The sequence below is a fragment of the Amia ocellicauda genome, chromosome 7 (assembly GCF_036373705.1).
Source record: "Amia ocellicauda isolate fAmiCal2 chromosome 7, fAmiCal2.hap1, whole genome shotgun sequence".
NCBI lineage: Eukaryota > Metazoa > Chordata > Actinopteri > Amiiformes > Amiidae > Amia > Amia ocellicauda.
Window position 1 is genome coordinate 7,281,533 of NC_089856.1, and position 26,446 is coordinate 7,307,978.

General features: G+C 38.8%; 1 protein-coding gene across 1 annotated transcript in view; it reads right to left on the bottom strand.

Annotated features, from left to right (window-relative positions):
* Nucleotides 1-1,636: 1,636 nt before the first annotated feature.
* The window catches only part of LOC136752648 (adhesion G protein-coupled receptor E2-like), a 55,578-nt gene continuing 30,768 nt past the window's right edge, over nucleotides 1,637-26,446 (bottom strand). Inside the window, exons 12-21 of the mRNA XM_066708137.1 lie at nucleotides 26,247-26,363; nucleotides 24,049-24,180; nucleotides 21,136-21,267; nucleotides 17,726-17,763; nucleotides 14,710-14,754; nucleotides 13,923-14,097; nucleotides 11,918-12,037; nucleotides 7,292-7,476; nucleotides 5,995-6,165; nucleotides 1,637-1,882 (exon numbers count right to left, since the gene is read on the bottom strand). Of these exons, the coding sequence (XP_066564234.1) occupies nucleotides 1,652-1,882; nucleotides 5,995-6,165; nucleotides 7,292-7,476; nucleotides 11,918-12,037; nucleotides 13,923-14,097; nucleotides 14,710-14,754; nucleotides 17,726-17,763; nucleotides 21,136-21,267; nucleotides 24,049-24,180; nucleotides 26,247-26,363 (1,346 nt within the window). The 3' untranslated portion in view covers nucleotides 1,637-1,651. The remainder of the gene's footprint in view (nucleotides 1,883-5,994; nucleotides 6,166-7,291; nucleotides 7,477-11,917; nucleotides 12,038-13,922; nucleotides 14,098-14,709; nucleotides 14,755-17,725; nucleotides 17,764-21,135; nucleotides 21,268-24,048; nucleotides 24,181-26,246; nucleotides 26,364-26,446) is intronic.

Below are 26,446 nucleotides of genomic sequence, written 5' to 3' on the forward strand. Positions count from 1 at the left end.
GGAAGTGAAACAGATAAAGGGCAAAAATTGAGGTATCTTGGAAAACGAACAAGAAGTGGCAAATGTTCTAAATGAGTATTTCACAGAGGTTTTTACAAAAGAAAAAACACATGACATGCCACAGGTTGACAATCAGTCCAGTCAAATCCTAAGAGAGATCAGGATAAATGAGGAGGAGGTACTAAAGGGACTAGCAGAATTAAAAACCAACAAATCACATGGGCCAGATGGGATATTTCCAACAGTATTTAAAGAAATGAGGGAAATTATTTATAGGCCACTAACTCAAATATTCCAAATGACACTTAGAACAGGGGATGTGCCAAATGACTGGAAGACAGCAAATATCATACCAATCCACAAGAAAGGGGACAAAACTGAGCCAGGAAATTACAGACCAATCAGTCTCACCTGCATTACTTGTAAAATGTTGGAAAAAAATATTAGACAGAAAATTGAGGAGCATCTTAATGAAAACCATATTCTTGGAGATAGTCAACATGGGTTTAGATGAGGCAGATCATGTCTTACTAATTTATTACAAATTTTTGAACATGCAGCTGCAGCTGTAGATCAGGTGAAAGCATATGATATGATATACTTAGATTTCCAAAAAGCTTTTGATAAGGTTCCACACCAAAGACTGATCCTCAAATTGGAAGCTGTAGGCATTCAGGGTAATGCAAGTAGATGGATTATGAACTGGTTGATGTATAGGAAACAGAGGGTGTCGATTACAGGAGTTGCTTCTAACTGGAGTGAGGTTGTTAGTGGAGTTCCACAGGGATCAGTACTAGGGCCTTTGCTTTTTCTAATCTATATTAATGATCTGGACTCTGGGAAAGTTAGCAAACTTAGAACAGGCTATTCAAAGGGACTTAGATAATATTCAGTTGTGGGCCGACACCTGGCAAATGAAATTCAATGTGGACAAGTGCAAGGTAATACATGCAGGTAACAAAAATGTCCAATAGAATTACACTATGGGAGGTGCAGATCTAGAAGTAACACATGAGAAAGATCTAGGAGTCTATGTGGACTCCTCACTTTCTACATCCAAACAATGTGGGGAAGCAATAAAAAAGGCAAACAGAATGCTAGGGTATATTGTCAAAAGTGTAGAATTTAAAACAAGGGAAGTGATGTTAAGACTGTACAATGCGCTAGTTAGAGCTCATCTGGATACTGTGTGCAGTTCTGGGCTCCACACTTCAAGAAGGAAATCGCTGCTCTAGAGGCAGTTCAGAGGAGAGCAACCAGACTTATTCCAGGTCTGAAGGGAATGTCCTACTGAGAGACTGAGGGAACTTTTAAAAATAGACTGGATAGGATCCTTGGATCACTTAGAATTTAATGGACAGCAAACAAGCACAATGGGTCTAATGGCCCCCTCTCGTTTGTAAACTTTCGTATGTTCTTATGTTCTAAAATTCAATTGTTTCATATCTAAAGTATACTTAAAAATAATTTATATAATATTTCTGAGAATGTAAAGCTGATATAAATGCCATTAAAACTGCATTCAGAAAACGTTTCTGGCAGCATTCTGTTCAGTAATTTACAACACAGAAACTATTAAAATATATTTGAATCCTGTAAAAATCAGTAAATCTTGAATGGTTAATGCAGATGTGTTTCCTTAACATATTGATTATATCATAAAGATGTCACTTGCCTTGTTTTCTGTTTTAGATACTCCAACTCCAACTAAAAAGAGAAGGTTCGCCATAAAGAGACAAAGGCTCAAATGCAAGTGAAGGGCAGTATTTCCTTTATGGACTGAAACGCACAATACAAATGTAAGGATTGCGAGGCAGAGACAAATGAGGGCTATGCTCAAAAATATGTAGGTGATCATTTCCAGGGTGTAATCATCCTCGATCTGTGGAAAACAACAGGTAAGCAATCAGAGAAGGAAAAAAACTTTGTTTAGAAAAAAAATAATAATAATGTTTGCAGAAGAGCAGTGTTTCATATTTTTCTTAAACCTTTATAATATACAATGTTATACACAAGCATTCCAAAAACACACAAATTCAAATGACAGCTGTTCACAATGTATTTAATAGGGTGTAGGCCCTCCTTTGGCCTTTTTGACTGTTGCTCTCTGCTGGTGCTTCTTGATTTGTCATTCTAATTCATCCCAAAGTTGTTGAGAATGAGAATAAGACTCTGAAAAGGCCATATGTTTTTATTGCCCTGCCATTGATATCATTGCTCTACATTTCTGAATACTCATAACAAAAATCTCCAAAATATTACAATATTTACTGTCAGTCATGAATGAAGGACAATTTGTGCCAAAATGTTTGAATTAATTCACTAATTAAATACATGTCTGTATGTATTAATGTTTTAATTTTGTATCCTCCACATTCTTCAAGGGGCAGGACAGCACATATATTTATAGTTGATGCCTCTGTCCCTGTGTTTTGTAAAAATAATAACTCCATAAAAATGTATCCTGTATCGCGAGTGAGGTAAAGAACATTGAGTCTGAATGGACCTTGTTCAAGACCTCAGTTGTGGAGGTGGCCACAACAAACTGTGGCATGAAGGTGGTTGGTGTCTGTCAAGGTGGCAACCCTAGGACCCGCTGGTGGACACCGGCGGTGAGGGAAGCTGTGAAGTCGAAGAAGGAGGCCTTCCGAGCGATGCTCAAGTATAGGTCTCCGGATTCGATTGAGAGGTACCGGGTGGCCACGATGGCTGCAGCAATAAGCTCAGGTATGGGAGGAGTTTGGAGAGGCCATGGGAAATGACTATTTGATGGCTTCAAAGTTGTTCTGGCAAACCATTTGCTACCTTAGGAGGGGACAGCAAGATGGCACCCATGTTGTTCTCAGCAAGGGTTGGGAAGAAACACTGTACACTACTGGGGAGATTGTTAAGAGTTGGAAGGAACACTTAGAACAAAAAAACAAAGTTTACAAAAGAGAGGAGGCCATTTGACCCATTGTGCTCGTTTGGTGTCCATTAATAACTAAGTGATCCAAGGATTCCTAACCAGTCTAATTTTAAATGTTCCCAAATTTTCAGCATCTACCACATCGCTGGGGAGTTTGTTCCAGATTGTGACTACTCTCTGTGTAAAGAAGCGTCTCCTGTTTTCTGTTTTGAATGCCTTGCAGCCCAATTTCCATTTGTGTCCCCGGGTGCATGTGTCCCTGCTGATCTGGAAAAGCTCCTCTGGTTTGATGTGGTCGATGCCTTTCATGATTTTGAAGACTTGGATCAAGTCCCCACGTAGTCTCCTCTGTTCCAGGGTGAAAAGGTTCAGTTCCCTCAGTCTCTCAGTAGGACATTCCCTTCAGACCTGGAATAAGTCTGGTTGCTCTCCTTTGAACTGCCCCTAGAGCAGCGATATCCTTCTTGAAGTGTGGAGCCCAGAACTGCACACAGTATCCAGATGAGCTCTAACTAGCGCATTGTACAGTCTTAACATCACTTCCCTTGTTTTAAATTCTACACTTTTGACAATATACCCTAGCATTCTGTTTGCCTTTTTTATTGCTTCCCCACATTGTTTGGATGGAGAAAGTGAGGAGTCCACATACACTCCTAGGTCTTTCTCATGCATTAAATCATCTAGATCTGCACCTCCCATAGTGTAATAATAGTGGACATTTTTGTTACCTGCATGTATTACCTTGCACTTGTCCACATTGAATTTAATCTGCCAGCTAAATGTTATCTAAGTCCCTTTGAATAGCCTGTGCTGCCAAGATTGTATCTGCTGAGCCACCTATTTTAGTATCATCGGCAAATTGACAAATTTGTTAACTCCCAGAGTCCAGATCATGAATATAGATTAGAAAAAGCAAAGGCCCTAGTACTGATCCCTGTGGAACTCCACTAACAACCTCAATCCAGTTAGAAGCAACTCCTCTAATCGACACCCTCGGTTTCCTATACATCAACCAGTTCATAATCCATTTACTTGCATTACCCTGAATGCCTACAGCTTCCAATTTGAGGATCTGTCTTTGGTGTGGAACCTTATCAAAATCTTTTTGAAAATCTAAGTATATCATATCATATGCTTTCACGTGATCTACAGCTGCAGTTGCATGTTCCAAAAATTCTAATAAATTAGTAAGACATGATCTGCTTCATCTAAACCCATGTTGACTATCTCCAAGAATATGGTTTTCATTAAGATGCTCCTCAATTTTCTGTCTAATCATTTTTTCAAAAATTTTACAAGTGATGCAGGTGAGACTGATTGGTCTGTAATTTCCTGGCTCAGTTTTGTCCCCTTTCTTGTGGATTGGTATGACATTTGCTGTCTTCCAGTCAGTTGGCACATCCCCTGTTCTAAGTGTCATTTGGAATATTTGACTTAACGGCCTATAAATAATTTCCATCATTTCTTTAAGTACTTTGAGGAACTCCTCAACCCGGGGGACATGTCCTCCTTGTGGGAGGCAGTGCTGGATAGCTCCGGCGAGATCGGATCTATTGCTGTAGCTTAGGTTGCTGCGGCGGCTGAGGGCCTCCGTGGTGGTAAAGCAGCAGGGGTAACATCTGGAGTTGTTGAAAGCGCTGGACAGTGTTGGGGTGACTTGGCTAACGCGCCTCTTCAATGTTGTGTGGAAGGCGGGTACAGTTCCTTTGGATTGGCAAAGAGGGGTGGTGGTCCCCATCATCAAGAAAGGGGACCAGAGGGTGTGTTCCAACTACAGAGGGATCACACACTTCAGCCTCCCTGGTTAAGCCTATACCAGAGTGCTGGAGAGGAGACTTCATCTGATAGTTGAACCTCTGATTCAGGTGGAAAAATGTGGATTCTGTCCGGGCTGTGGAACAACGGACCTGCTCTTTGTCCTTTCATAGATATTTGAGGGGGCATGGGAGTATCCTAATCCAGTCTAGATGTGCTTTGTGGACTTGGAGAAGGCATTAGACCATGTTCCTTGGGATGTCTTGTGGGCGGTGTTGAGGGAGTATGGGGTGCCGGGGCAGCTTATGCTCCCATCCGGTCCTTTTATTCCCAAAGCAAGAGCTGTGTCCATATTCTCGGTGTTAAGTTGAAAACGTTCAAAGGTGCGTCTTGTCTCCACTCCTGTTTATGATTTTCATGGAAAGGATATCAAGGTGCAGCCGAGGTAGGGAGAGTATCCAGTTTGGGGGCTTGAAGGTGGCATTGCTGCTGTTTGCAGATGAAGTTGTGCTTCTTGCCCCATCCGACTGTGATCTCCGACATGCACTTGAGAATTTTGCTGTCGAGTGTGAAGTGGTTGGGATGAGAATCAGCACCTCCAAGTCTGTGGCCATGGCTCTCTCGGAAAAGAGTGGATTGCCCTCTCCAGGTTAGGGGGGAGCAGTTGCCCTTAGTGAAGGAGTTTAAGTACTTCTGGGTTTTGTTCACAAGTGATGAAAAGGGGGAGCGTGAGATTGACAGGTGGATCGCTGCAGCATCTGCAGTATTGTGGGCACTGTATCGGTCCGTTGTGGTAAAGCGGGAGCTTAGTCCTCGGAGAAGGCACGCAGTTACACATCAATCTACCTCCCCATCCTCACCTATGGTCAAGAGCATTGGGTAATAACCGAAAGGACGAGATCGCGGGTGCAATCGGCGGAAATTAGTTTTCTCCGCAGGGTTGCTGGACTCACCCTTTGGGATAGGGTGAGGAGCTCAGTAATCCGGGAGAGCCTCAGAGTAGAGTCGCTACTTCTCCGGATCGAGAGGAGCCAGTTAGGTGGTTCGGGCATCTGGTAAGTATGGCCCCCGGGAGGCTGCCTGTGAAGCTATATCGGGCACGCCCCACTGGGCGGAGACCCCGAGGATGACCCAGGGCATGCTGGAGGGATTATATCTACCGGCTGGCTTGGGAAAGCCTGGGAAATCCACAGGAGGAGCTGGAATCTGTTGCTGGGGAAAGGGAGGTCTGGTCTGCCCTGCTTAGTATGCTGCCACTATGACCCTCACCAGGACAAGCGGTGTAGAAAATGGATGGATAGATAACTCCATAATGTATATACCTGACATACCTGTGATTCATCAGTTGCCATGATTAAAGCAAAGCTGCTGAGGTGGGTAAGGCTGCAGACAGTGTGTGTTGTATTGGAATGAACTTCTTTGCAGCCCTCTGTGGACCAGGAGCTGTCATTTCCTTGATGATTCCAGTAGACACACTGAACAGTTTCTCTTTCACCTTTGATCTGAAAATGATCATCAACATAACCACTGAGTCATGTGAGTCCTCTCACATTTAAAATACAATACATTTATTTTACAAGTCAAGCAGGGAGTGGAAAATTACATATTCAGAATGCATAAGGGTGACACCCAATAATCAGGTTATCATGTCCTGGTTTTATGAATTTGCCTGTGAAAATAAAGCACTACAGTTTCACTGAACAATGAAAATGCATTAGTGTGTATTCATTTTGCTGTGAAGCAGAAAAAATACATAAAAAATATGAAAATGAATGTCAATGATAATAAAATAGAAAGTATTCCATTGCAGAGTACGAATTACCTTCTTTATAAAATAGTCTGTAATGTGATAAATATGATAAACCAGAAACCTAATTTGGATTACTTTTGCAAATTCCAATAAGTAAGCCAATATGTAAACATCTTCTATATTTAATTTACAATCAATCTTAATATGGAAGAAGGATAAGTTTGTTGTGGTCCTGTTCATCTGTTTGAAATCTATTCAGCTTTTTTTTCATGGTGAGTTTTAGAATAAGGTCATGCCAAGTCTTGCATTAATCAGAGTGTGGTGACTGGCTTACAGTCTCATTTTTCAATATGACTGCAGGAAGATAAGGAAATTGTGATATTTTGGGAGAAATTTTTTGAATACCTGTATCATGGAGCAGAACCCAAAGAGAAGACCAATGCTGATAAATTAACCTTTGCTTTTGGACAATGATTGTGTTTTCTAATTCTGATGTGGGATGTTTAGTTTAGTTTGTATTGTGTTTTGTATATGATAGAGAGGGCCCTGAAGATATACAGTCATGCTTCAAAGGTTTTATTTACATTTTTGTTTTGTATATTCTAATCTGTACATAATAAAAAAACACTTCCATTTGCACTATATCCCTAACTTGTTTGTGTTGGCCCCCAAGACCATGCCTTTTCAAAGAGTCATCCCCGCCACTCCCCACTGCATTGCATATATTAATATGAAGCTCTTTGTATTGGCTGTGCTGTTGATTTCTCATAAAGCTTTCTTGTGTGTTTTCTTGTCATACCAGCTCAACACTAAGCTAGCAACTCTGCAAAAATACCCATAAAATCTACATGACCATGGTCTTCTGCAGTTCAACTTACTTGATTGTGCTTGAAAGTTATATGAATAGGCTGAGAAAGGTTCTGATTCTTCTTTTGGCCGATGACCACAGTTACTATCTGTGAGTTCATTCGGGGAGATGCATTGTTTTGAGAGTTCTGAAGGAATTTTGCACTTAACACAGATTCCAAACCAGTGTAAGAGGCAAATCCAACTGTTGTTCCCCCTATAAATATAATATATATAGAAAACACATTACAACAAACAATCCTTTAAAAAGCACTTCTTATCTCTCAAACCTGCTTCCATTTTTTTAATTAAAAAATGCAACATGGCAGTAAATGGAAAATACAATTGACTTCTCTTGGAAAAGAGCTGAAAGAGCTTCAAATAGAAACTGAAGTAAACCTTAATAATTACGGTGTTGAAAATTAACACAATCAGGTTTTTGCATTGGAATTATTCACAGTGGTTATACAGCTGAATTTAGAGGAAGAAAAATAACTTTGTTACAGAATATGCTTTGACCATCATTCTCCAAATGATGTTGAATCTAATATAACATATATAACAGATTTAAGGAAATGTGTTGTCTATGTCTTTCAGATTCAAAATTAAAAAGCAAACAATATATACAAATAATAATAAAATTACATACAAGATGAGATATCATTCAAAAACACCTTATTTAGATATCTCTAAATGGTTTGCAGATATATCTATATCATTTAAAGATATCTTTAAATGATTTAGAGATATCTCAAAATATTTGAAGATATCGTGCCATAGCCAAGAGAATAAGCTTTCAAACGATATGTGTATTGTAGGAATACAGTGTAACTTCAATGCTCAGGAGCTGTGAGTAACACTGCCAAATAATGCTTAAGAGGGTGTAGTAACACAGTATATAACTCTGAAATGTACATTTATTTTATGTTTTTGGTAACCTAACCCTTTTTTTTAAAACCTCTGGCAGTTTACCGCTTACCTTTGTACCATTTCAGGTTATTCACTGGACTGCTTAAATTTAAATAAAAACTGAAAAAATGGGGGTGTTCTAAAACTTTTGACTGGTAGTGTATATATTTTTTTAAAGTAATATATTGTAACAATTGTAAGTCGCCCTGGATAAGGGTGTCTGCTAAGAAAAGTTATATTATTTTCTATGATTTCTAAATGGCTTTCTCTTTCACCCATATATATGTATTGTTCTACATATATTCATGTGTTTCTACAAACATTCAAATTCTACAAACATTCAAATTGTTTGTTTTTGTTCTTTTTTTTTCTGTACATTGTAGTTTATATACTTTTTATTTAAATGGCGTCTGCCAAGAAATAAAATGTATTTTTTATTTGTGGAAAAATGTAATCAGTGCGTATATACACTCACCTAAAGGATTATTAGGAACACCATACTAATACTGTGTTTGACCCCCTTTCGCCTTCAGAACTGCCTTAATTCTACGTGGCATTGATTCAACAAGGTGCTGAAAGCATTCTTTAGAAATGTTGGCCCATATTGATAGGATAGCATCTTGCAGTTGATGGAGATTTGTGGGATGCACATCCAGGGCACGAAGCTCCCGTTCCACCACATCCCAAAGATGCTCTATTGGGTTGAGATCTGGTGACTGTGGGGGCCAGTTTAGTACAGTGAACTCATTGTCATGTTCAAGAAACCAATTTGAAATGATTCAACCTTTGTGACATGGTGCATTATCCTGCTGGAAGTAGCCATCAGAGGATGGGTACATGGTGGTCATAAAGGGATGGACATGGTCAGAAACAATGCTCAGGTAGGCCGTGGCATTTAAACGATGCCCAATTGGCACTAAGGGGCCTAAAGTATGCCAAGAAAATATCCCCCACACCATTACACCACCACCACCAGCCTGCACAGTGGTAACAAGGCATGATGGATCCATGTTCTCATTCTGTTTACGCCAAATTCTGACTCCACCATCTGAATGTCTCAACAGAAATCGAGACTCATCAGACCAGGCAACATTTTTCCAGTCTTCAACTGTCCAATTTTGGTGAGCTTGTGCAAATTGTAGCCTCTTTTTCCTATTTGTAGTGGAGATGAGTGGTACCCGGTGGGGTCTTCTGCTGTTGTAGCCCATCCGCCTCAAGGTTGTACGTGTTGTGGCTTCACAAATGCTTTGCTGCATACCTCGGTTGTAACGAGTGGTTATTTCAGTCAAAGTTGCTCTTCTATCAGCTTGAATCAGTCGGCCCATTCTCCTCTGACCTCTAGCATCAACAAGGCATTTTCGCCCACAGGACTGCCGCATACTGGATGTTTTTCCCTTTTCACACCATTCTTTGTAAACCCTAGAAATGGTTGTGAGTGAAAATCCCAGTAACAGAGCAGATTGTGAAATACTCAGACCGGCCCATCTGGCACCAACAACCATGCCACGCTCAAAATTGCTTAAATCACCTTTCTTTCCCATTCAGACATTCAGTTTGGAGTTCAGGAGATTGTCTTGATCAGGACCACACCCCTAAATGCATTGAAGCAACTGCCATGTGATTGGTTGATTAGATAATTGCATTAATGAGAAATTGAACAGGTGTTCCTAATAATCCTTTAGGTGAGTGTATAAAAATAAGTAAGAAATACATAATTGGACCTCAATACAGAAAATAAAATACATCTTTACATATATACACCACGGTGTGGCAGACACATAATTGAATGTTTTATCAAAATAACTATCAAAGGGCAATAATGTATTTAATAATGTGTAATACATTATTTTTCTAATTGGCTTTCCTTGATTTTAAATTCCAGCTGATATGTTTTCATAATGTGATGCTGTCTCAGTTTGCAATAAACCTAAACTAAAATAGAAAAGAGACTTTGAGACTTTGTTCTAATAATTACACGCACATACTGTAAATATATACAATTAAGTACATAGTGTATGTAATTATCCACGATAAAGTGTAAAAGCATATACATAGAGGGGCATGCTCAATGCATACTGAAGCAGATGCTGTGCTGTAATATAATATTTCAATTTTAACTGTCTATTTGATAAAACTATATTTGTTTTAATTTCATATGCCCAGATATAACATTAAAGAAAGTTATTTGATTTTGCATAACCAAAAGTGAAAAAGAATGTGTCTTTACTCTGACTTCAAGTACATTGGGAAAAATTATATCGAATTGCATTGCAGGAAATAGAAAACAAATAATGACACAGATCAATCAGGAAGTGGCACTATGGAGCATGAAAAGTTCAAGTAATATGGCTACATGAATCTTCTATGAAGCAAATGATTCAGAGGGCAGGATTTTCCTCATAGCTATGATTTGCACCTGGTTTGTGATCTTATTGAGCTTGGATCACAGTTTATCATTATCTAATCATAATTTGATTTTTGATTGATTTTGTTTTAAATCAATTATTGTTTTAAACTTTGTAATGGCCTTGGGCTTGGTTGGTATAATATGATTGTGTTTTGCTTGTATTATATATTATAGCCTTTATACAAATGCCAATTTAAATAATATTTACTGGTTTAAAGTGATTCATTGCTTCAAAATACTGCTAACAATATACTGTACAAAAGTCTTTGTCTATTTTTTAATTAATAGTGATTTTAGTATAGTAAAACTGTAGCCTTATGTGCTGTGTTCCTTCATTTTATGCATTTATGCATTTTATCTACATTATGTATACATCTACAGTTTGTAGTTCCTTTAGTGGTATTTACAACATGTTGTGCCCCCATGAGGAAGCCCCTGGTGTTGATTTACTGCTGCAATTCCTTAAATACCATAAATACTGTTACTACATGTTATAATGTAGATAACTACTACCATGTTGTAGGATATATACACCAATCAGTCATAACATTATGACCACCTGCCTAATATTGTGTAGGTCCCCCTTTTGCCACCAAAACAGCCCTGACCCGTCAAGGCATGGACTCCACTAGACCTCTGAAGGTGTGCTGTGGTATCTGACACCAAGACGTTAACAGCAGATCCATTAAGTTCTGTAAGTTGCGAGGTGGGGCCTCCATGGATCGGACTTGTTTGTCCAGCACATCCCACAGATGCTCGATTGGATTGAGATCTGGAGAATTTGGAGGCCAAGTCAACACCTTGAACTCGTGATTCATCAGACCAGGCCAGACCACACGGGCCAGCCTTCGCGCCCCACATGCATCAATGAGCCTTGGCCGCCCATGACCCTGTCGCCGGTTCACCGCTTTTCCTTCCTTGGACCACTTTTGATAGGTACTGACCACTGCAGACCAGGAACACCCCACAAGAGCTGCAGTTTTGGAGATGCTCTGACCCAGTCGTCTAGCCATCACAATTTGGCCCTTGTCAAAGTCGCTCAGAACCTTACGCTTGCTCATTTTTCCAACTTCTAACACATCAACTTTGAGGACAAAATGTTCACTTGATGCCTAATATATCCCACCCATTGACAGGTGCCATGATAACGAGATAATCAGTGTTATTTACTTCACCTGTCAGTGGTCATAATGTTATGGCTGATCGGTGTATATACACTTAGGTAACACCAGATGGTAGTAGTGATAGTGGGTACAAACTGTTTAGGAACAAAAGACCAGACTTGGAGGGTTAAAACATTTAGAAACTGAATTCATTAACATACATATACATTAACATTTACCTTGTGGGTTGTCCTTCACAATGCTGGTGAGATTTATCTCCAGAGTATTTCCACTTATCTGTAGAGATTCAATGTTCTGTTCCACAGTGTAATTGGGGGGTATCTGCAACCACTGCAGATCTAAAAATAAACATTTTTCAAATGAGTGATAGAAAACAGTGGCGGTTCTAGACCATTTCAGGGGGGGTGCCTGGCTGGGGCCAATTGTAATATTAGGGGGGCCATCAATTTCTCCTCGGTGCAGGAGTAGGGGAGTGTTAGGGGGCCACGGGTGGGCCAAGCTTGCTGTCAAGGCCCCCCCTCAAAACCGCTCCTGATAGAAAAGGGGACGTGGTTTAGTCATAAAGGAATAAAGGAAATGTCTTACATTTTTGAAAATAAGGAACTAAGAAATGTTCAGCACATTTTTGGGGAGTCTTGCATATTAAGTTGAATGTTACATGAATAAAAAATAATAAAAGTTGCATAACAGTAAACTAACAGAGGAAACAAGCATTTGAATCCAACAGCTGAGCATGTTTTCCACTGATTCTGGGAGTTTTCAGATTTAACCCGCAAGCCAATTACCATTTAGAGGGTATACATCTGATTAAATGGACTAAAACAGGACAATGGTTATATAGTTATATTACTGTAACATTGAGAAAAAAGAAAACATAAGTAGGGCATTGTGCTTTGTATATAGCATATATACTGTATAGCTATATAATAACATGTATATGATTTTTAAACAGCACTGTTTTGCTTTTTTATTATTTTTTAGGAGTTGATAAAACACTGACATCTGAAAATCAGTGCAGTCATATATTTAAGATGTGCAGTATATAAATACCAAAAAAGTTGTCACATGACATTGAAAGAATGCTGTCCCTCAGAAAGGATGGTAGAGTTGAAGCAAGTAAAATAAAAACATTATTGTTAAACGAATATACATAACTCTTAACCTCCATGTTTCTTTTAAATAAAACCACAAATAAATCAAATATAAAATCCCACCAGTGTAACGTCCGCCTCCTGACTACAGGCGAGGCCATCTAGGTAGAGGGTGCATGTTGCTGCCACCACCTTAATTATACCTAGACCTAACTGAGAGGTGGTGGCAGCTACCTGAACCTGGACAGCCCGCCTGTAGTCAGGAGGTGGACATTGCATATATACGTAATGTGGTCGCATGTAAATGTAAAGAAAAATTGCAATTATTGAAACAGTGAATGGAAATGATGCCTTTAATGATGAAGAGAAAACAGACTAAGGGTTATGTAATGTATGCAAACACTCTCTGTAAAAATAATGTTTTTATTGTACTTGCTCCAACTCCCTGGTTGATGTGGACAGTGAGTTTCCCAGCTATACCCCTCTATTATGCAGTACAACAGGCAGGTCAAGAGCAACTGCTATTAAAAAAAATGCATCTATTGAAATAATCTGAACAGGAATGTAATATTATTGTTATAATGATTATTACTAATAGAGTAAATAAAGTTGGTTCTAAACAGGGTTAATGCTTTGTGACGGGGATGATCTCTTTAGGACAGGTGCTGTTAATAGTTATTGGTTTTGGCACTACGCTGTAGGCCTATATGTCAAGCACCGCGCTGTACGAGACGTGCTGATTTTGTCTGCTCTGAAGTAGTCAGCACAGTTATGGCATTTACTCTAAATGGAATTCGCTGTTATTCTCTGCGTTGTAATTGGATGTGTGGTGATGTCATTGCAGACTATGTATTTTGCTTCTGTATTGAAACATCATAAACCAGTGTGCATATGTGTATTCACTAACAGCTTTCTAAGATTTGGGGATACCTGGGTCCCAATATTTGTGTTGGGTGAGGGCTAGGAATCTGGTTAAATTGGGTAAAACATGAAAATCAGACCCCTTATTATATCTGCTGTCTGCAAAAAAATTTGCTAATGATTTAAATTTCATGGCTTCCCATTTCTGTAGTATTGACCCCCTATTAAAAGTAATTAGAAAATGTTTTGCTAAGCAGATTTTTCTCCATACCTAGGTTGGCTGTACTCTGATTTCTCTTCACCAGCTTCTCAGAGCTCCCAGGCAGAGCCAACAGCACGTCCTCAACAGCATGCAGGTAAAGTCCCCCTAATTCTGACTTCTGCCCGGCGGACTTATTAGAAGCAGTAATCTCATTCAAAATGTTGCCTAGACCATCAGCAGCTTTCTGGAAACAACATGGAAACATAATTCAATAATATCCACTGAGCTAAAGTAGTCTATTGCTTTAGGACTTTACATGGTGGTTGCAGTCAAACATATTTTCTTTGATTTATATAATTGTAATGATATAAATTGGAATGTATATAAATTGGAATTATATAATTATTATGAAAAACTGGTTATCATTCTGAAGAATACAAATGAAAAAATACAAGTTACAAAACAACAATTAGCAAAAGAAGAATTTAAAATAGCCAGACTTTTTCAACATTTAAATTTGCTGAATATTTATTCTCATAAATCCAAGATGGACAATCAGGACAGTATTGTCGCTATGGCTCTGCATGAAGAAAAACAAATCAAATATCAATACCATTGAGACAGATCTTGGCAAACAATATCCCTTTTATGACATGGTATTAAAAAAGCCATCAACATTATTATAAATGTGCTCCAAAAATTCAAATGTATTTGCAGAGGTTGCAGCAATCTCAAAGTGTACTTAAACATTGTACTGGGAAATGGGAAATGAAAAACTATTACTTAACACTGAGCTAAATATCTCAATGTCAAAAGCATGGCTTTAAATTAAAATATGAAAAAAAATAATTCTGACCTGTGTTTGATTGTTCTTTATGTCTGACAAAGACTGTTGTTTGATCTGTAATTAAAACAATAATAATAATCAACAACCACAACAAATAAGCACATTGTATGGGAATGGTTTAAACATTAAAGTGATAAAGCTGATGTTTGTAAAATGATTGGTTTATATTTGTGTGTGTACTGGTAGGAGTGTATAAGTAAATTTTCTGAAATGATTCTCTTAAATTATATAATACTCTCTTTTGACAGCAAATATGGTGTTGGTGAATGTTATGTATTAATAGATACTAACAAGGTACAATTGAACAAAACACAACACACACACTTTACTCCTACACACCTATCAACACATGAGAAAAGAAACTGCAATGGTTCTCCTTCAAGCAACAATCTACTGTAGTTAACCTACCTATTTACCTATAAATGTCAATAATGTAGACTGTTGATATAAAAGCAGCTTATTGTTAAAGAATTCTTTGGTAAAATTGTGAATCCAACTGGAGTCGTTTATGGAGCTGTGCATCATGCAGATTTTGTCTTGGCCTTTACAAATTCTTTAAAACATACAGTAGTTCTTGAATTATCCAAATTAATTGGTGATCTCTCAAAACTGAGATATTCCCAACATTTTTTAAATGCTAAAAATGTATTTGGGAGATCATGAATGATTGATATATAAGATTTACATACCTTAAAATACCATTTAGGTATATTTTTGAAAATTTGAAGATATCTAAGTAACGACCAAATGAGCACAATGGGTCAAATGGCCTCCTCTCGTTTGTAAACTTTCTTATGTTCTTATGATCTCTCTAATCGAATTAGATCCATGAAAATTATTTAAAAACATTTATAAATTCAGTTAATCTAAATGTCTCCAAATGGTTCAGATACATCTGAAACTATTTAACGGTTCTCTCTCCTGGATTTGAGATTTATCTAAATTACAATGTGGCTTACTAAAAGCATTATTAAAAATAAATCAGAAATGTATTATTTTCAGATGTACTGACAACTAAGGTGTGAAAACACAACTGAGATTAAAAGAACAATAATTGCCCTACTGAATCAGAAACTGGGACTATAAACTACCAGGATTACCTCATACTTTAATTGTTTATTTTAAAACTTCATTTTAAAACAGAAATTGGCAACTTTCTATACAGTCCACACATATGCATGCACCAGTAACCATGCATTAACATTTTAAAACTAAAATAAAACCTGTTTTACACAATATTGGCATATGAGGATTACCTTTTTCACAGTCCAGAGAAGCAGGGACTTTCCAAATTATCCACAGTAGAACAGTAATATAAAGAATGACATCCTTAGTCATTTTGTGTGAAATTTGGAGGTGATCTTGTTTGTGCACAAGTCTTGTCAACATGCATACGTCATTGTCAGTTTCTTTCTTTTCATTTCAAATTTAGTTGAGAACTTACTCTCACAAATGCAATTGCTACCAAACATAGAACGCAACTTCAGTGTCCAGTCTCTGGGAAACAGCATTCTGGGAGCAATTTCCTAAACTGAATGACTCATTAATTATTCTTTGCCACCAAGAAGCCGTCAGCCTGTAGTTCACACTGTTCTAATTGTGGTTCAGGAGGCTGTTCACTTACAACAGCAATTGGGTCATTAAACATCACGAGATGTGTTTGTTGAAGACAAGCTGTGAAGTGAGCAAGATCCAAATACAACAGCAATGGTTCTTGAACCATTCCAACTTAGTTTTAAAGTCACCCACATGTGCTACTAGGTTGCAGACAGTTTCAATACACCTGCCATGCACTAGCATATTCAAACATTTTATATGTTGGGAAGTGTTAGTCAAAAAGCCAAAATCACAAAGAAAACTGGAATCTTCCAACTTATCTTGAAACATTTTTGAATTCTGTAGTGTTTTTTTCAGAAAGGTAAGAATTTCCTGCTCTGGGGTGAATAATCTCTTCAGGCATGAACCCTGACACAATCCATTGCACTTAAGTGTGCAGCTCAAAGTCCATGTATGCGGCATCCACTTATCCACCCGATAATTTCTGATTATGCTGATCTGTTGCCCCCGATGTCCCTACAGATACATTGTCATCAGTACTGATGCCCATTACACTGCCATGTCAGTCCACATATTCACGGTTGCCAGAACAAGAGAGCTTGGGGAGTCCTTCTTCCCCATAGTGGGCCCCAGATACCATTTATTTGGAGGCATTGGATGAAGAGGTGGATTCAGGGGAGCAAGACAGGCTCTACAGCAGCAGAACCCCCCCCAATGGTCTGTGGATGTGGGAGTGTTAAAGCAGATTGCCAGGGTCCAAGGTGTGGAGGTTGCAGGTGTTGATGATGCTGGCTTGCTGGCCTGGCCACACATCCTATCCTTGAGTGGTCCCCTGCCATCCGGATGGTGGCTTCAATCTCAGGTGGTGGAATGTATTTTGGCTCGGTTTGGCAGAGCAGGCGCAAATTTCTTTGCCTCACGAGAACTGACACGTTGCCAGGAGTGCAGCCTGTATGCAGTGAACTTTTTCTATAAGGATTCAACTGATTCCTAGTTGAGAGGAACTGTGCTCTCTATCAGATCAACAAAGTTGCATCCATAACCCAACGTTACGCTTTTAGACATGTAACAATATGTCATAATTACATAACAACAGCTTTGTTTTTCATGGAATAGATCATTTTAAATATAGATCGGTCATGAAAAATGTATTAACAGGCCAGATCATGCCTGCAGATTGTCAGTTGCCTATGCCTAATTTAAAATATCTCTATATATCCATACTATAAAAGGCTACAGAACCCCCTAGCCACTGCAGTTCATGACCCCAAAGAGCTTCAGAAGCTGTTACCTACACAGCTCAAACAACATTTTGTGTGTCCAAATAGTAGGATGTACATTTTGTATCAGTGTCATACTGTATGTAGCAGTTGTAAGTGGTATTGATCATAAGAACATAAGAAAGTTTACAAACAATCTGTGCAGACACGGAAGACATGGAAGACCCATCCATCTACTTTGCACCTACCTTATTAAGACGTGTGGTGTAGTTTGTGATATCTGGATCTGGAAAAAACAATCAGTAAATACTGGTATCCAAGGGGTATTAAATGAAGACATCTTTTACAAAATGTTTTTTACAAAATAAAAAAATGATAATTTGCCACAGGTTAACAATCAGTCCAGTGAAATCCTAAGAGAGACTAGGATAAATGAGGAAGACGGGACTACCAAAATTAAAAACAAACAAATCACCTGGGACAGATGGGATATTTCCAACAGTACTTAAAGAAATTAGGGTAATGTTTTATAGGCCACTAACTAAAATATTCCAAATGACACTTAGAACAGGGGATGTGCCAAATGACTGGAAGACAGCAAATGTCAGACCAATCCACAAGAAAGGGGACAAAACTGAGCCAGGAAATTACAGACAGTCTCACCTGATCACTTGTAAAATGTTGGAAAAAATTATTAGACAGAAAATAGAGGAGAATCTTAATGAAAACCATGTTCTTGGAGATAGTCAACCAGACTTATTCCAGGTCTGAAGGGAATGTCCTACTGAGAGACTGAGGGAACTGAACCTTTTCACCTTGGAACAGAGGAGACTACGTGGGGATTTGATTTAAGTCTTCAAAATCATGAAAGGCATCGACCACATCAAACCAGAGGAGCTTTTCCAGATCAGCAGGGACACTCGCACCCGGGACACAAATGGAAATTGGGCTTCAAGGCATTCAAGACAGAAAACAGGAGACACTTCTTCACACAGAGAGTCGTCACAATCTGGAACAACTAACCAGCAATGTGGCTGACACTGAAAATTTGGGAACATTTGAAAATAGTCTGTTATTAATGGACACCAAACGAGCACGATGGGTCGGATGGCCTCCTCTTGTTTGAGGAATTTCCTATGTTCTTATATCAAGCATCACCCGCTCAAGTCTCCGGTATCAGGATTGTTACTCACCCCTCTCTCAGTCAATCGTGACTGCTACTCCTCACGTCTCCTTCTCATGCATCATGCCTTAGGTCTCCTCTTTATGCCTCACTGCCGTTTTATTTATTTATTGCTTGATTTATTTTATTCATGGTATGAAATCACTCATCACCCCCTGATTTGTTTAAATTACTGTAATGATTATTAATTTAAATATATTTAAGAATATGTGATGGAAATCCAACACTATCCTTTAAAGGCAAATAGTAATTGCACATTTAAAAGAAATAACATTATATATCAACATACATTTAAGAACACCTCAATTTTCCAGTAAACTGCCAGAGTATAAAAAAAGGCTAGGTTACCAAAAACTGAAAAATAATGTACATTTCAGAGTTATATACTGTGTTACTATACCCTCTTAAGCATTATTTGGCAGTGTTACTCACAGCTCCTGAGCATAGAAGTTACACTGTATTCCTACAATACAAACTCCTGGTTGCAGAATATGTCATAATTGTCAGTATTGTCTGAGATTTTGTATTCCTACTCAGACCAAGTATCCCCCAACTCTGCATTTCAGGGGTATGAAAACCCCTTTGTCAGCTTAAGGGGATACATTTTTTAAAACAAAACGATTCCATAATTTATTTTTTATCTCCAATTGATTATCTATGCTTTAATTTCAGAGTGCACCGAGACATTAAACTGCATACATTTCAATAAAAACTGGAAAAAAGCTTCTAAAATTTTTTACTGGTATTGTATGCATAAGTGACTTAAGCAATTTATAAGGTTTACATCCTAGATTGTAAAAGATTTACACTACGTGGCTGAATTCATATTTTATGTTTCTTTACACAATTACACCAACAAATGTTATTTTTTTCAATATACTTCTATTTTTAGGGTTGCCACCTTGACATAACGAGTCAAGTTTAAATTATATTTAAAATTATTATCAACTGGTTGCATTTAATAATAGAAGGGTGAGAAAGTTTCAGTCAGTGTTTAACCATCAGTACTGACAACACTTTCTATTTAAAATAGAGCAATACCTAGGATAAATGAGCAATTACTGTAAATTACTGGAAATCCAAAATCCAAATCTGCAATTAGTATTTGTCTTTAAAGTTTAAAGGACAGTGTTGGATTTCCATCAAGTATTCTAAAACATATTTAAAGGAATATAATTACAGTAATTTAAACAAATAACAAGGTTGTTAAATGAACACAGTATGTTTAATTGCATAAAGATGTGTTTCTACTAATTAAGAAATTTAAAAAATTATATATTGCATCAGGGACAGGATTCAAACCCAGGTCTCCCACACAGGTGTGCAGTGACCAAACCACATCACTATGGCCCATTCTTTAGTGATAAGTAAATGTTAATTTAATCAGAGGGGGGTTAGTGATTTTGTACTATAAATAAAATAAATTAATACATGAATAAATAAAACAGCAGTGAGGCTTAAGGAAGAGACCTGAAGCATGATTTGTGTGGAGGAGGCCTGAGGAAGAGAAGTCATGATTGACTGAGGGTGGGCTGACAAACGATCCTGATACTGGAGACTTGAGTGGGTGATGCTTGATACTTGACTAGAGGATGACGGATGCGTGAGGATGTCCTAAAATGGACACGTACCTGTGGTGTAGAGAGAATGTGAGCTCCAGTCTGCTAATGGGATGTCTACCTCTGAATAAAGTGAGGCACCAAGAACATTCTGATATTATAAATATATAGGTTATATTTTTCCCTGATTCCATAATAAATATGTTTTTGGAACATATCCCTTTAAATTTTGGACGATGAGAATCTTTCATCCTCATTCAAATAAGATAACTCATGCTTAATTGTATATAGTGGAACACCATCACAAAGCATGTCTCAACACAGAATACAACGTAAAAGTTAATTTACTATAGTGCAGTGAAATGCATGAATCACTTTTCATCACACATTAAGTTTGAGAATTATAAATAAACAAGAAAATCACATTGTGTCATACTGCAATAGAGGGACTCGTGGTTGGTGACATCACACACATACACTCTTCATTTGCTTTCTATCACACAGCACTCAAAGTGGCCTTATTGTCCCCTAATTGAGATTACAATTTAATAGGTAGAAGTTTGTTCCTTTGACAACTACATCAGTACCCCTTTCCATATTGTTTTTTTCTAGTTTTTGTTAGCAATTGCTCACATCCATAAGAAGGGTACCTTATTTTATTTATAAAAGACATTTAGAAATGCTGTGATGTCAAATTACGATGAAATATATATAGATACTTTTTGAGAATCTACTGCAAGGTAAGGTACCTGGCCATTCCCTGCAATAGTGTGTATCTAAATAAACACAAATCACACTTTCACTAGTATACTTGTGTAGTACTGTATATATTAAACATGGGTACTGTAAGTTCCAGTTGTACAACACTTTTGGAGAAATATGCCAGTATCCAAAAATATTCTCAGCAAAGTCTCACCTGAGCAATGTCCGGTGCTGTTTCCAGAGTTGCTGAATCCTTCATGACACTCACATCGATAGCGGCCAATTTCATTCTTGCAGCTTGCATTGGAACCACAGACTAATGGAATCATGTTACACTCATTTATATCTGTAATGGAAAGATATCTGAAGTGAACTGTTATCCAATCTTAGTGACTCCTTTTGAAGAAAGACTCAGCATTCCAGTCATGACTTCTTCGATAGCAGGAAAACTACAATCTCACCAGATCTGTAATCTCGATTGGCCATAATTATGATCATTATGACTTGTTGTAGGTGGTGCTAAGCCTCCTCGTCCGTGTGTGCAGGCCTCGGTTTTAGATCCCGGTACAGCTGGTGGTCTACTACCCTCGGCCCCACTTGGACCCTGGACCACGCTTCACCCGGTGTCCCTGGAAACCCCGGCACATACGGTGTGGTTAAGCCTACGGGCCTACACCTAAGGTGGTTGCCTCTATCAATAGGCAAGGTCGTCTCCGATCATGCAGACTGTACTGTCTAGCACGCTCTCTCAGGGAGGCCCCCCCCCTGGTTTCGGAGTGGCGCCTCCATCCGCTTATGGTACAGAAATTGTGGAGCCGGTGTGGAAGGAAAGTTAGAATTCTTTCCCTCATATCTATTCTACTCTCTTGTATACTTAAGAAAGATAAGGTCAAGCCAGAAGGACAGGCCAGAAGGTAGCTTGTTTTCTGTTTGTTATTTACGATGAGAATCTTGGAGACAATGTCAAACAGTATGATTGAAGTGCCTGCTCCCAAATCCATGTGTTGACCTATGAACTCTGTCTTATAATGATATATTCTGCTTAGCTAACTCTCTAAGATAATATAGTAATGACTTTGTGATTGTAACCAGATATTTGTTTTTTGTGTATAAAAGCCTCTGACTCTTAAATGAAGGCAGAGCGACTTTGGGATCTTCTTGATTCACTGTTCCTCTCCACGCTGCGTGTATTAAAGGCTTTGCAACTAACGTTCCAACCTGATTGAAGATGTTTTTTCTTCCACACCGGTTCGGCAGGGTGGAAGTGGATCTCTTTGTCTTGGAAGAGTCCATGCTCTGCCCACTATGGTTCTCCATCCAAGACCGCTCGGGGACACTAGGGGTCGACACGCTAGCCCACATATGGCCACCCTGTTTCCTTTACGCATTCCCACCAATCCCCCTTCTCCCGTTGGTCCTGGAGAAGGTCAGGAGAGAGCAAGCAACAGTTCTGCTGATAGCCCCATGGTGGCCTCGCAGAATATGGTTTGCAGAAGTGATCGTCCTCCTTCAAGGAGAGCCTTGTTAGCTCCCATTGAGAGCAGACTTGTCTCAGGTGCAGGACACGCTTTGGCACCCCAACCCGGGCCTCCTCCAGCTCTGGGCCTGGCCCCTGAGCAGGAGCGTTTGATTGCTTGGGGTCTGTCAGACGTGGTAGTAACCACTATTTAGTTGGCAAGAGACGGCGGTCAAGATCCAATTCATTGCCCCATTGGGGTCATATTACAATTTCTACAAAGCTGTTGGACCAGGGCAAGTCCCTGTCCACGCTCAAAGTGTATCTGGCGGCCATCTCCGCATGTCATGTCTGGATAATTTCTTGGCTGTGCAGTATGTAAAGGGAACCCGACGGCTGTGGCTTCCTTGCACCCCTTCACTGCCCCGCATGGCACCTTGATGTAGTGCTGGACAACCTTTTCCAAGCCCCATTTGAGCCACTGAACTCAGCTGAGCTGAAGCTAGTGTCACTTAAGACTGTGTTTTCCTGGCAATCACCTCTGCAAAACCTGTGAGTGAGTTACACACCCCGTCTGTACACCCATCTTGTGTCCATTTTGCGGTAGATTGCTGCAAGGTCACGCTAAAGCCTAACCCTGCATTCCTCCCAAAAGTGCTGTATCCATTTCATATCAACAGACCCATTGACTTGATGGCTTTTCATCCTCTTCCCTTTGCTTCAGAGCAAGAGATTCGGCTTCACCTGCTATGCCCTGTGCGGGCCCTCAGGTGCTATTTGGAATGCACTAAGGACATTCGGTGCTCAGACCAATTGTTTGTCTTATGGAGGGCGGATACAGGACCAGACTCTTTCAAAGCATTGGATTGTGCACACCATTACCATGGCCTACAAGTCCACTGGGACCTTGGTCCTCGCTCCTGAAAAAGGAAGCACTGCCCAAGGGTTGCAAGGTTGCGCTGGAGTCCCGCTCCCAGTAAAAGAGGATGAACCTGCACTGACATCATGTTTCAAAGAACAGGAAGTGGGAAGGGACCTGTTCTGAGTGACAAGCGCAGGGGCCAATGGCAGCTTTGATAGAGTGAAGTTTCTCGATCGTGTTTCTACATAAGTGCGTAGAAACCCCTCCCCCTCGGGCAGTGCTTCCTTTTCACATAACCAGTTGGTGTTGTCACACACATACACTCTTCATTGGCGTTCTATCACACAGCACTCACAATGGCCTTATTGCCCCCTAATTGAGATTACAATTTAATAGGTAGAAGTTTGACCCGTTGATGACTACAACAGTACCCCATTCCATATTGTTTTTTTCTTGTTTTTGTTAGCAATTGCACACAACCATAAGAAGGGTACCATCATTTTTTTCCAAAAGATATTTAGAAATGTTGTGATGTCAAATTAACATGAAATATATATATATATATATATATATATATATATATATATATATATATATATATATATATTTGAGAATTTATTGCAAGGTAAGGTACCTGGCCATTCCCTGCAATAGTTTGTATCCAAATAAACACAAGAGCACAAATCACACTTTCACTAGTATACTTGTGTAGTACTGTATATATTAAACATGGGTACTGTAAGTTCCAGTTGTGCAACACTTTTGGAGAAATATGCCAGTATCCACAAATATTCTCAGCAAAGTCTCACCTGAGCAATGTCCGGTGCTGTTTCCAGAGTTGTTGAATCCTTCATGACACTCACATCGATAGCCGCCAATTTGATTTATGCAGCTTGCATTGGAACCACAGACTGATGGAATCATGTTACATTCATTTATATCTGTAATGGAAAGATATCGGAAGTGAACTGTTATCCAATCTTAGTGACTCTTTTTGAAGAAAGACTCAGCATTCCAGTCATAACGTCTTGGATAGAAGGAAAACTACAATCTCACCAGATCTGTAATCTCCGCAACAACAGGAGTCATTATTATTGAGTGTTACTGTTTATATATATATATATATATATATATATATGTATATATGTATATGTGCGTGTTTACAGCTCTGTATGATTCTACAGCAATAATATCGATTGGCCATAATTATGCTAATTATGATTTTTTGTAGATGGTGCAGTAACTTCAGGCTGTTTTTTTAAGACTCCTGTTATACAAAACACAAGTTACAATCACATTGCAAAGACACTCGATTGTGAAAATCACACTTGATCACAAAATTACAAACCAGTGTGAGGTGAGTGGCATGATTCCGTTTATGGTAGAATTTGAGTTATGTTTAGTTTATTGAGATGAAAGTGATGGCTGCAGATTCCACATGTTTTCCCTTCTTAAATGACAGATTGTTTACTTGTCCAAACACTTACCACTATACATTCATCTATGTGTTGTTGGGATGGAGAAAAAAATAACTCTGTCTTCATCGTTTGTCCCACAGCTGTGGACACAGCTACACTGCATGTTGTCTGTGGAAACTATAACTATCACAAAGTAAGAATATGAAATAAGAAACAGTAACACTCAGTTGACTTGAAAATGAGAAATCCATTTGCCATGGATTAAAAGACAAATCCATTGATTTGTAGTTTTTTCTGATATCCAGGACGATATGACGCAACACAGCCTGAAATACTGACGGAACATACAGACTGGGTTTAGACATCCACCATTATTTTGTAAGTTCTACATTTTAAAGTTTTAAAAGTTGCTTATATGAAAGAATCGACCTGGAACAAGAGAAGATGCATAACCCCTTAATGTTTGGTTACCATGGTAGATTTCCTTTAATGTACAATATTTATTAAACTAACACAATCACTGAATAACATTGAAATTCAGGGTGTGAATATCTTCAGCTACAACACTAACAATTATTCTAATGAAAATGGTTCTCATTGAGAAAATAATGCAGTTTTAACAGTTTTGCCTTCAATTGTCCATTCAATCATAGGCCTCTGAATTAGTGCTGGCTGCTATTACTCACTCCCTAGCACATTCCAATGATGTTAATATCAGGTGTGTGGTCAAAAGGATCAGCACCAATCATGCAAAAGGACTTACACCAATTTAGGAATGTGGACTATTTAAGTAATATAAGTTATGTGCCTTAGGTTATTGTTTAAAAGCAATCCCTTTCCCCAAAAAGTTGCTTTACTGGAGGTATTCCATACTCTGGAAATATTGCCTTAATTATGCTTTATATTTCCATCTTGTGAGTTTTACTTTAAATGCCAAACAACATATTTTAGAATATCTCATCTATTTGTCTTATTACATATTTATTTTTGGAGTTTTATATTGGCTGCCTTTCAAATGTCTGCTTTGAGTGACGCACACATTGATATGGCTGAACTGCACGAACTGTATAACCCTTTTGTACAGATGACCCTGTTAGTTTAGTTGAGCTTGTTAAGTTTCTAGATAATACAAGCTAAGTGAACTGAATAATTTTAGATTGGAAAATAGAGGATTATGTGATTTGTGCATTTTAAAATCATGAAAGGTTGAATGTCAGTCTAAAACAGCGGTGTCAGACTCCAGTCCTGGGGGGCCGCAGTGTCTGCTGGATTTTGTTCCAGCCCAGCTCTCAGCTCCTTAATTGGTCTAATTAAACAATTCAATTGATGAATTGAACCCTTCTCTCCAGACTCTGAAATGTTCTGTGGGTTCAGTGTTTTGAGTCAGACACATCGGCTATAAAAAATAGTGTTAGATATGCCTACCTGAGTAAATAGTGACACTAAGTAACTGGGAGCTCCTGTTGAACAAAAACCACCAGACACTGTGACCCCCCATGACTGGAGTCTGACACTCCTGGTCTAGAAGATCAATGACACAAGTATCCATGGACACAAATGGAACATATTTGATTAAATACATATCTTACCTTTGCAGTTATGTCCGCTGAATCCTCTGTCACATTCACAACTGTAGCTGCCAGGTGCATTCCTGCAGGATGCATTACTGCCACACAAGGGAGTACTGCTTTTACACTCATCAACATCTAAAATAAAATAATATCAGGCTATTTTAAGATCCCGGTACAGCTGGTGGTCTACTACCCTCGGCCCCACTTGGACCCTGGAC